Source organism: Hylaeus volcanicus, chromosome 5 (genome assembly GCF_026283585.1).
Source record: "Hylaeus volcanicus isolate JK05 chromosome 5, UHH_iyHylVolc1.0_haploid, whole genome shotgun sequence".
Classification (NCBI taxonomy): Eukaryota; Metazoa; Arthropoda; class Insecta; order Hymenoptera; family Colletidae; genus Hylaeus; species Hylaeus volcanicus.
The window spans coordinates 1060146-1072635 of record NC_071980.1 but is presented as its reverse complement, the minus strand read 5'-3'; the positions used below and the strand labels follow the sequence as shown (position 1 = coordinate 1072635).

At 50.8% G+C, this 12490-nt stretch overlaps 1 protein-coding gene across 1 annotated transcript in view; it reads right to left on the bottom strand.

Annotated features, from left to right (window-relative positions):
- Positions 1 to 12490, bottom strand: part of LOC128877126 (uncharacterized) — a 36352-nt gene that overhangs the window by 9343 nt on the left and 14519 nt on the right. Inside the window, exons 2-4 of the mRNA XM_054124155.1 lie at positions 9180 to 9321; positions 4594 to 4775; positions 2620 to 2721 (exon numbers count right to left, since the gene is read on the bottom strand). Coding sequence (XP_053980130.1) covers positions 2620 to 2721; positions 4594 to 4775; positions 9180 to 9321 — 426 coding nt within the window. The remainder of the gene's footprint in view (positions 1 to 2619; positions 2722 to 4593; positions 4776 to 9179; positions 9322 to 12490) is intronic.

Sequence of the window (12490 nt, the reverse complement as noted above, 5' to 3'; positions counted from 1 at the left end):
AAAACGAATCGTCGTCTCTTAACCGTGGATCGGGACGATAGGCAGCAACGGGCAGAGAGACGACTCGCAAGAACCTCGACGCGAAAGAATTCGAAAGCCAAACCGCAGGGCCTCGACACGTGCTGCGCGCGTTCCTTCCGCTCGCCTCTCGCCAGGGCTCCCCCAGGTTCGGTAATTTCAATGGGCGGCCGTATTAACGATATCCCGATGATACGTCGGCCCGCAAGGCGGCTGAGACGAAGGGGGTCAGAGGGGCGGACGGTTCAAGCCGCGGATGTCTCCTGCATTGTATGCAGATGAAGAAGGCAGGGCGACAATGACTCGGGACGTCGGGACCGAGGACCCGTTCGTTTTGAACCGAAAGCGAGCCATCCAGCAGGAAAGGGGCCCTCCTTTGGCTCGTGCTTGCCACCACTGTACCCTCCGCTGCCACCCCCTCCTTCTTCCTTCCAGACACGCTCTTATGTACTACGCATCCATACATTAACATGTCATCATCGCGCGGAAACTCAGCCTGATCGAGTCTGGGCCCTCCTTCCTCTCTGACGCGCGACGTTCCTCCTGCGAGGGGACGCCCGGTCCACAGAAACATTTCGACCCGGTCCACGTGGGCGGATTGCTCCTCGCCGTGGCCGGAAATGGTCGCCGCGCCGACCCTTTCGATGCGTTTCGAAGAGGAACCGTCGAAGGTATAGTTTGCAGAGTTGGAAATCATCTTCGGAGGGAGTGGTCTGGACCGTAGCGAGATGGAGTAGAGAGGCATGACAACTCTCGAGGATGCTTTCCAACCGGTCCAGCTATACCTACGCGTGCCTGTCCGAAATGTTCGGAACTTGGCCGAACGAGTCCTTCGCTGGAGGACTCGACGGCCTTCCAGCTGAATCGTTCGAATCGAACCTTTGGAAAATCGTTGACGAGAGAATTTCGGTATCGAGAGGGGTGGAGAGTCGGTGGCGGGTCGATACGACTCCGGGGGTTGTTTGGCAGAGATACACGTACACGGGAAGGTATAGGGCCCGCAATGCCGGGGCGAAAGGTAAAGAGAGACAGGATAGGGGCGTCGGTGTTGGTGTAGGAAGAGCTGGATTGGTAAACCGGTCACGTAGTGCTCGGCGATGAATGGACCCGGCGAGTCGAGGCCAGAGCCGGGAATTGGCTACTGGGCATACCACGACCACCTACCCCACTGCGTCAGCTTTAGCCACCCCACGGCAACGTAAAATTACAAAGAGGTGCTCAAACCCGGGCTGCCGTCTGGCGCGCGCGCGCGTCCACCGATCCTCGCGCGAAATTGCCTCGTGGAACGGCCGAAAGAACCCCGTCGACTACCCAGACACGCTCCTTTAACGTCCACCTCTGGAACCCACTGAGTTTGCACTTTCGACATTCTGCCCTCATCTTCCATCGATTATTTTCATTCCTAGTCGAAATACCCTCAGAGTCCTGAAGGAAGAGAGGTGTAGCTCGAACTTGGTAGGGGTAGTTGTCGAATTTCGACTACTTCGCATAATTTAAGGCGTGGTCGTGTTGTAAATACGTTCGCCAATTATAAATATTTATCGTTGCAAAGACAGGGCTGAATTAGCAACCATCTTCTTTAAAACCTTTCACCGCCCCTAAAATTCAAAATGCGCAACGATGGATTACCGATGACGTTACACGTAATCAGGATTCCATTGGCGGAATCCTCGAGGGTCGAGCTCCTCGTTGTCGTACGTTGGAAACGATCCTTGGACACGTCGCTACCGACTCGTACACCAAGCCTAACTCGGGACCCCCTATGCAATCTAAAGCGAGCCTCTGATCTGCCATAAAGTCATTTCGTAACCCATCCCGAGGGTTAAGTACCATCGAGTCCCAAATCTTGAGCTGAACGCGATCCGTGTCGCGCTGCTAACTTTCGCGATGCTCTCTGTACCCTCCGATAATTTTATAATAATAATTTCAGATTAAACTTTTTATTTTACTGGACCTTTTTGCGGTAAATTGTATAAAAATCATCACTTTCAAATTAATTCCTGAGTTGACAATGAGCCGTGAAGTGCGCCTTCTTCGTCCTCGATAGCGTCGTTCGTTGTCGAGCAAGTTTCAGTGGCCGAAGAAACGACTTCTGGCGATAAATTCACCAAACGGAACGCCGCGTGACGGTTGAGCGCGGGGATTAAAAAATAAAAGCTCGTTATAAATCAAACGACTTGTCAACGAGCAGCGGCGCGGCTGTGCTCTGTGCTGTCGCGTAAGAGGCGAGATAGGGCGGCTGGGGGCCGATGAAACCCTTTCGTTAATTGCGCATCGCAGATGCTGGCCGTTGCAGCCTCTCTTTACGAGCCACTCTTTCCCTAGTTGCACGTCGAACGACCCTGGAAAAAAGGAGGGCAGAGCTTCTTTGCTCGGAGAAGGAAAGCTCGCGTCCTAAACTCTGAATGTAGCCCCCTTTGGACTGTGATCGCGAGACTAGTTCGATTTCTATCGAAGAATACGGACGCCGAAGTGGAGGACGCGTGCCTGCGTGGAAGGAAACGAACACGAGAACGCACTTTACATAAAATAATGTATTTATTGTTAATACCCCACTTCGCTACAGCGATTAACATTGATTTAACACAACTTATACCGTACTTCTATGTAATGTATGCAATTTCCACATTGACACGATGCCTGGCTGCGACGGGACCCTGGAACGATCGTTTGCAGCAGGACGATACAAGAGAAATCTGTAAGCTGCAACAACATAAGCAAAATCATGTTAAAACGTTTGATTTTTACACAGCGCCAGGAATCGTATTTGGGAGCACCTCCGAACCAACCCACCCAAAAATGTCGATAGATCACAGAATAAACCTAATTCTAATTCGCGTGTAAAAAATGTGTATCGCGTAAAGTGGATCAGAGGGTTCCATGTCGAGGGTGGTCCCATCGTCGCGATATCGAGCAGGGTGCAGGATCGAACAGGTACGGGTTTGCCAGGGCCTTCCGAGGGTCCAGGAGAGTCCTCGGATATCTCCGAGGCGAGATCTCTTCTTCGCGGCGAAGGTGGAGCCAGGAAGGGGGGCAGGGGTCCCAGGGAAACGTTATTAATTGGCTACACGATAAAACAGTGTTAGTCCCCATTCGCTGTCCTTCGCTGGACCCCCCCTGGCTTCTTCTTAAGATATGGGGCCACGCGACTTGGTGCCACGAGTGTGCGTATGGGTGTGTGAGTATGCGTGTGTCGTATTCCCGTGCTCCGTGCTGGAGGTCCCGCGAGAATCGGTCCCCTAGGAAAAGGGAATACCTCGACCTCCACGGGGATGACGGTATTCTGGCCGAAGCAATCCGTGGAACCCCAAAGATCGAATTGTGGATTGGGAATAGCAACGTTGTACCTTCGTGCTAGTTTAGGCTAGGTTACCATCCTATAGGTGACATAGTAGACCCAGTCCAGACCTAACCCTTTGACCTACACCCTATCTCCCGATTGCTCGGACCATAGTAAGCAGAAAGGTAGCAAGTCCGAACCAAGTAGCACGAGACCAGAAATCATCCCATTCACGGATCTCCGCGATCCAGCTCCGCACAGCGTACCCTCCCCGCGATATTCTAATTTATAGGCTACTAATTAAGTGGTAGGGACGGCCAGGCAGCCTGGGCGCGAGGTAATTAAATTTCCGCGCGGCGGAGAGGAAAGAAACGCGAAAATACAAAAGGGGATCCCCCTCCGGTTTCCACCCGCGTCGCCTCCACGGGTTCACCTCGGTCTCGACGCGTTCGTTTTTTGTTCCTTTCTCGGTTACAACGCAAATGCCTCGGACGTTCCCTCCTCCTCTCTCTTTCGTCTTGTGTACCCTCGGTCACCGGTTCGCTCCTTCTCGATTTCTGTTCTACCTGGGGATCGGCGGGTCCTTTGGTTCGCTCGTTACACAGACCCCGGTGTCGATGGGGTATATATATCGCGTGTGTTTCGCGTTTCGTACCCCTATCGTTTTCCTCATCCACCCCACCCCACTCGCCTCCCACTCTTCTTCGTTTCTTGCTCGTTTTTTTCGCGATCACGGTGCGTGCATGTCGGCGGTTGTTGCCGTTGTTGTTGTTGTTGTCCCTCCTATGGACAAGGGAGCGAGCGTATGAGCGCTATAGGCCATAAGGGCTAACAAGGCGATTACTCATGCCTCCCATAAGAAGAAGTTACAAGCGGGTTCGAAGGTTTATTGCGGCAAATGGCGAAATTTGTACCTTGCTAACGATCGACCGTCTTTTTTGCTCCTCCGCCTCTGCCCGCCGTCCTCCCCTTTCCCAACCCCGTGTTCACCCTATCACCGATGGCTACACGGACTCTAGGCCCGCTTCGACGTTTATAATTAACGAATCGCGACGAGTCGATCCACGAGCTCGCGACCACCGATTGCTCTTCCTTGCCCCGAGTTGATATCCTATATTTCAGCCCCCTTCCGTGGCTTCGAGTACCCTCGAGCCACCCGTTTCGACGCTCGTAACCCTTGTAAGCGACTACCCCTTAACTCGTTGCACTGCAACGCAGCAAAATCGTTTCTCCCGTTCTTGTAATTTCTCTGATTTCATGATTTCCAGGAATCGTCTCAGCGAGCGAATTCTTACCTCGAATCCAGCGACGATTATGACTGTCCAAGTGTTTGGATCGCGCGCAATTCCCTGAATCATTCGAGAACGCCTCGAGAATCGAACGCCGAAGACGACGTTTAGGTGGACCGCTCGTGAAGCATGCTGCTGTTGGGTCCAGAAGGATCCGTGGGTCGATCGGCGATCCAAGGTCAGAGAAACTGTAATTTCACGAAGCAGAGGCTTAGATTTTGCGATAACCGGGATCAATGGGTCGCGAGAATGAACACGCGACCGGTGTTGAGCAACAATCGCTTCTCGATTACTTGGTATTAATAATATATCATAAGTGTCAGGTTGATTACTAATTGTAAATTATATTCTTAATTTGCAATCATAAATCAGTAGTTTCTAGTCTTTCAGAGCTAATCCTACATGACTTTTCATTAATTATTAATCGTGGTTACCGATTATTCATCAGTCATTCGTCATGATTGATCAGGTATCGCTATTATGATCGACAGAGTTGGGTAGCTTCTTATTTGAATAATAAATAATAAACAACGAATGAATATGTAATTTCAATTTCACGTTACGTTATTTGCGAATCGGAAATTACCTCTTGATTCACGAAAACCGAAAATCTGCATTAATATCGAAGTCCAAGGACAGAGAGGTTAAATAACCAATCCGAAATTATATTATTCTTCTTTAAATAATTTCTCAATGAAACAATGCCAATTCTGCTGATCGCTCATCCTCGGCTTCCAAACCTGTCGGTTTGCCCATTGCAACCAACCCACATCCCAGAGAGCTCTAATTACGTCTTAGGTGAGAAATCGGGCCTGCAGGCAATTTTAGGGAAGTCGAGCTCTGATCGATATCATTACGCGTGACTGAGATTGGTCGAAATCATCGGCAGAGTGACGTCGAGACCAAACGAGAAGCATTCGGTGGGTTTACAGGTTTCGCCACTTATCGTTCGGTCTAAGATGCTCCTCGGCTACCGTCTGAGATTGTCATAGGTGTCTTCTACACCTTGAAAACACCACGAGTAAGCAAGTTCCCCAGCCGATCGCCTACTTTCCCCCTCGAAAGATAAAGCAAAGCCTACTCGACGGAGCGTTAAGGGGCCCGCTAAGCCTTCGTCTAATGACTGGACGTGCCGCAACGCGTCAGAAATTGACCTCGGGTTCATCGAAGAGCATCCGTGTGGAGCGTGGATCGGCTCCGTCGAACCTACGTCACGTGGACGTACGCAAATGAGGCTCGTGTCGGTTCACGCGATTAGCAGCAATGTTGCACATTTCGACGTGCTTTTTTCGTCTAATTTATTCGCAACCGGGGAAAGGATCGCGGCTTTTTATTTTTTCTCCTTTTCGAGATACACGTCTCGATAACCGTTTAATTGCGGCACGCTAATGACGGCTCCCGACTTGGACTAATGATTCCGATCGAGCAGAAGCCGCCGACAGCGGCGTCTGGAAACGGTAACAGGTAACGCGCAGATTTATGGAAAAATATTCCACGTCGCTGGAATCCCATTGCCGTGGATCCGTTCCGCCGGAGAACTACTTGAACCGTGCGCCGGCTGCCCGCCGATCCGGCTCCGATGATGCAATTAACGTAATCCGATCGATTATACGTTACGTTTCGCGTCGCCAGATAATACCCGCGAATCGAAATTATTGACATTACCGACGCTAAGCGGTACGACTCGATAATGAACGCCGGATCGCATTAATCTGCATCGAGCACCGCGCGAGATCGCCGCTCGAAACTTCATCGCGGCGATCAGAGCACAGTCACGAGCCGAAGAAATTGATCTTCCCGTTCAACGACCGGTGTCATGCCAATTAGCATCTCCGATCGATCGAGGGATCTTTGAACGCTTCGATCGTTTATTCGGACCTGGAAAACGTTCCCATCGATTAATTCGTGGCGTCATTCCTGGTGGATCTCGTGCTTTTATCGAGACTTATTGTTACATGTATTTAAAGAAACAAAATCTGAAGGAAAATTATTGTTTCGGTAGCTACCTCTGAAATCGGCCGTTTAAGAACGGAGAATAAGATACTTCGTAGCGTTTGAACTTGGACTCTCTTTTCTTCGACGACGCGACTCCAAAGCTATTAGTCTCCACGGCGAAGAGACACGGGGGAATATTAATTTAAATCGCTGGCTAGGAGGAACCGCCACCGTAAATAACGGAACCCGCCGAATCGCTGGCGAGATAAAAAATTCGAACCCCGTCTCCTTCCCTCCAGGAAAGGCGTTCTTTCTTTTCAGCTAACAGATATATCCATTTACTCGCTAACAATGGGTATCTTCCCATCGCTTTAGGAAAAGACACTTTATCTCCGGAAGCCTTCAGACCTATATCAATCTTGCGCTCAACATGGAAATCACTCGAAACGATTGTTTACGACTAACTGAACTCATTCCTAAACGAGGATAGATCACTCGATCCCTGGCAAGGTGGATTCAACAAATTCATTTTTCCTCCGGTCTTAGTTTCTGGAGTCAAAAATTGTTCAAATAATAAGTACATTGATATTCTTCAAATTTAATTTGGTAAATCAGGCTGCTAAGAGTTAATGAAGTATATATCCGTTGAAATTAAATGTTTAAATCGGTTTTCATAAAACTAGTCCTGACTGAAATCTCAAAAATCCAAGCGTTTGTCTAATTTCAATAGGCAGTGCGTCTCTATCTGTCACTCCTCCTCTCGAGGAGCTGGGTGAACGAGCATCTCGGGCGCCCGTTCGGGGAGACTTAAAAAATGAACGAGGAGTCGTCGGTTAGTAGGGCTAATTAATGACCGAATTCATCACTGTGGACGCCGGGACAATGAGACCTCGAGGAGATCTCACCCTTCCCTCGCGCAGCTCACAGGACAACCCTTCCTTTCGCGTGGACACCTTTCCGAGCACAAGCTGCCGGAGGAGACAAAACCGAGCTTGACGGTTGGGATGCCTGGTGTCGAGCGGCTTCCTCGCGCTGGCAACGGTCATCCTGGACCGTTTCAGGAGGATGAACCCGATTCGAAAACTGGATTCCGATGCGGCCTGAAAGAGGCTGAGGACAGGACCAAGCCGAGGGTCAACCGCGGGAATTGTCCAGCCGTTCAGCGACGCGCGAGATCCTCTTCCGCAGAGGGAAATATAATAGCGCACTCGAAACTAGAACGTATGAATGACGTCTGTCTCGCGATCTGCAGGGAACGAACCTGCGCAACGTATAACGGAAGGCCTGGAGACCTGGGTGCTAGCCTTTCCGTCGCGAGATTTTAAAAACATAAAGATCGAAAGCCCTTCACGATTCCAGTTCTTTCCTGACTTCTACCGAATACTGTATAGATTCTGCAGACATAGAAGAAGGCAAAGAAAAGACGTTGGAGGGTGAAGAAAGAAAATCGATAAGAACCTTACGCGCCCCGGAAATTTATGCAAGGTTGACTCGGAGCAGATTGCTTTCTCACTGGAAAAACCTCCACGTCTACGCGGGGATGCTTAAAAAAATCTAACGGTTATACAGAAGAAACTCTGGCAGACGAACAGAAGTCATAAAACAATACATGGTATCAACAAAGGCATTTTGTCTTTAAGGAGTCTTCGCTTGTTCGACACCATTGTCGCCACGTTCTTCGGATGTTCAGGTGGTCTGCATAGCTTCTCGACGCATTTCTTTAGCTATTGTTGCAATCTTATTGGCAATGTTCTATTACAGAATGACGATGAACACGTGGAGATACTTTGAAGACAAAATACGTTTCTCAACCCTAGGATGACGTCTGGCGGAGTTTCATTTCTTAGGTCGTTCGAGACCCTTATCGGTTTTACACTTCCGTACACTTTACACTAATTTAGTTTACTTGTAATGTGTCAGTGCCGTGTTTACTTGCGATGATGTGTCAGTGCAGTGACAGTTTGTGAATTTTGTGAAAAGAATGTACACCTAAGCTGTACGCACAACCGAATCGACGTAGGACTACAAGCCCCAGGAGCGTCGGGCAGGGAGGACCTGCGCTGTTCGAGAAGCGACTCCGCGAGACTGAAATCTCGCATCGATAACAAGACAAATTGCGTAGGTATTCCTATAATTAAAGGCCCGGCAGCAGCGGTGGTAGGCAACCAAGCGGCAATATCTCGCATCGCGCAGAATCCTCGTAGCCTCTTGTATCCCGTGGCTCGGTCGCGCCGCGGCAAGAAAAGGAAGAGGTGGTTCTCTCGGTTTCTCCAGGAACGGATCAGATAGTGCGCGGTCGTATCGGTGTCGCGCGAAGCTGGTCCGCGCGTAGTATCAAGTCATCAGAGAGCCCAGCCAGCCGAGTGGCCCGGACGAGCAAAATAGAGAGAGAGAGACGAAGCAGCATGCTCGTTGCAACGAGGCACGTTCTCGTCCGATGATAAATGATACGTTGAAACGTAGTGGGTAGCACCAGGGAACGGGTCCGCCAATACGGCGCGAAACTTCCTCCCCGCTGGGGTAACAGCCGTCGAGGGAAACGAAGAGAAAGAAGACGGAAAGGAAGATACGAGGGCAGCGAGAGGGAGAAAAAGGCCGCGAACGAACAGTCGAACTGGCCAAAGAGTTGGTCCAGTCGTCCGCGTTGCAATGCCTACCTGTGACCAGCAGCCGGTGAGGAGAATCCTGGCGGGCACTGTTGCGAGTCCCGAAGGCTAGAACTCCTAGGGAATCCGGGCAAAACCGGTCCAGTCGGATCCGGAGCACCCGCTGCTCACGTCCTGTGCTGCCTACTATCGTCTACCTGCCCTCCTGCTTTTCTCTCGCGCCGAAGCCATCGCACTGGCTTTGACTTCTTCCGTTGCGTGCTCCTGCTCCCCCTGACCCTTTCAAACAGCCCGAGAGATCAGTTATGCGTTCGATAGCGAAACATGTGCAAAACCCCCGTTAGCGGTGACAACTTGGCTGCAAAAACCATCTGCCAGCAGTTTTTCTCGCGGAAACGCAGAAAGTTTGGACGGAGTCGTAAAGTTACATCTACATCGAGAAAGTCACCCTCGGTTTGATCTACAAATTCCCACGGACCTTTTTGCTCGATCCGATGCTATCCTCTTCGAGATATACAGCTAAACGGAGGACCAGCGCGAGACTCGAGTATAATGGAATAAATGTACAGCGATTCGCTGTTTATCGCTTCTCCTATTACCAAAAGATATTCGCGTGCTCCATTTTCCATGAGGATCGATGCCACGGAGGAGGCCGACAGATGCACGGACGATCGGCCGAGATACCGTAGCAGCACCTGCGCGCTGCGAGAAGCAGCGTGCATCCAGTCGAAGGCCTCCATCGGCGAGTATCGAGCGGTATGCGGTAACAACATCGCGAGATCCTCTATCTCTAGAAAAAAAAAAGTCGAGCGTCGTGGACGTCGATGACGCGATTAGGATGGAACGTCGCCGTCGTTGGGTCGCGCCTATGACGAATCACCGCGAGAACCACCTAAGGACGCCCTCTCGCTCGATCCTGAAGCTGGTTGGCGCCGATGGCTGTCGACGCGACTACAAAAGCTGCCACCGGCGTTTCGCGACGAACCCTGACCTTTCGAAGATCGATTTCGTCGTCGATCACCATTAGATTCCAGCCTGGAAAGCACTTTGGAGCGACCAGCTGACCGCTGGATGAGACGAATTCAGGAACTGCGTTAGGATGCGTCAGGAAACGCGTCGTTACTCGTAGAACGACTACTCTCATGGCGACGAAGCTTCCCTCGACAGGGCAACTGGTTGGAGGTCTTCCAAGTCGATTCTTTCATTTGCCGGACTTTAGTTACGTGGAAACCTAACACCGTGGATTGTTCTTTCGGCGTAAATGGCGCGGAAATCGTATACGCTCGGTTTTACGATAACCGCGAGCGCGACAGCGTGCTGTAAAACTCGGCCGATCCCGCTCGCGGACAGGCTGTTACGCGCGCGACTTTATAGCGACAATCTCGTTCGAAGCTCGGCTGAGCGTTATCGCCGGCCGTTAATAGAGCCAAGCAGAGGGCCCAGGGGCCCCGGTCTCTCGACGCCTCGCTCCGCGACGTTTATCATGACGTCTTAATAATTTCTCCGAGTTTACGGCGACGGTATCCAGCTTGCGAATCGACAGCTGTGTAATGTACCTGTCTAATCTATCGAGAATTTCTTACTCGCATACACCGAGATACTCGTTTCTATGCATACCGTGTCATACAAGCGTTGCTCGCTTCCTAGTTTTCGCACCTATATGTCCTGCGCCTTGAATTAGGATATACTTGACGCCAAAGAAAATGCACAGAGTCCTCTCGGGACTTTTAACTCGATTCGATAGTTTGAATCGACCTCGGAGAAATGTGAGAACCGCTGCAGGTCCCGAAACGTCTCAGGAAGGTTCAAAGGGAGCGGACGTGGCCGAGGGCCCGAGCTCGTTTCACGCCGAGGAGTCCTTACGACGCGTTCATAGTCGACACGTGAACTTTCACGCACGGGGCCTAGCCATTCGTGCCGATGACGAGACGACCAGCCCACGGAAGATCGACCAAGGACGAGCAGAAAACCTGGGTTAGAATGCCGAAGGTGAGCTCCACGGGATACGTAATCCTCCGAGCATGCTTGCGAGGCACGATCCTTTTCGAAACTTGCGCGATGAAAACCAAACTGCCCTGCCTTTCGTGATCGATACTGTACGTACCAACGAAAACGGACATAGAACCGTGGAAATGCAATATTTAACAGATATACACAAATTGATTTCGTTGTTCTTCGGTGCTGTAATCATCCTTGTGGTGTGAGAGAAAAGACGTACTCGGGCCATAGAAGAAGTACACTGCACCCATTGGGACGTTCGGTGTGCGCGTTGGTTTTCCAGTTTCGTCCGCGAACAGGTCCGGATTGCATTCCCGAGATCTTAATGAGATGTAATTACACGGCGAAAGGTACGAGTCGACGGATGCCTTCGGAATATAGCTACTAACACGATAATTGCCGCTATTACGTTCCGAAACATCGCATTTAACTGCTAAACGGTGTTCGCCTACTAATCGCACAGGGAAGCCCCCATTGATCGATCGGAATTGATACCCCGCGTAACCTTCGCGTTCTCGAGCTTCCTCGCGAGTAATTTCACCCTGCGCTCTGTCCAGCCCCGATTCTTTTACTCCCGACGAATTTCAAATCGCAGAGATTGTCATTAAAAATTCAACAAGCCTCTCCCTTCGTTGCGAAGCTGCCAGCGAAAATGGCGTGACCCCTTGAGGCGTTTCGAGTGGTTCATCACGTGCATGCTGCATGTGTCAGGAACCGGTCGAAGACGTCGCCAGGTCGTGTTTTCAGCGCAGAAACGAAGGACCGTGATCTTTGTTCGTCGACGGTTCTGTGTGATCTGCGAAACGAGATCGAGGTCTGCGCAGCAGGGGGCCGAACGCGCGCGAGAGAAGCCGACGGAAGCTCGGAGGATGGAAAAGCGCGGAACAAAAAAGCTAATGCCGCGGGAGAAACAGTTTATAATCCGTAGAAGTTAAGATCGAGCGACAATGGGCCACGCGGAGCGTAATAAGGGGCGCTTACAGGATTACACGGCTGCCAGGTAAACGCATTTGCCGCGTTACCTCGTCCACGAACGAGGCCTGGAACGTCGTTATTTCGGATGATCGAAGAACGATCTACAGGGTGGCCCTATAACTATTAACGGCCCAATTACTCGCCAAGCTGCACTTCGCCATTGCATTTAGCCGTTTCGAATACGGAGCAACAAGATTTCGCCGACTGGCGCGAAAATTGACCCGAGATCCTTGAATCCTCGCCCTCCACGATTGAATTCTACCCCCACACACCCACGGTATGCTCCGTTTCTCGTTAGGCGACGCAATTTACCCGAGGGAATTACGCAAATAATAAATAATCACGAGTGGCAAGGGAAGGCTTATCGCGTGGCACCGCGAAAAAAAATA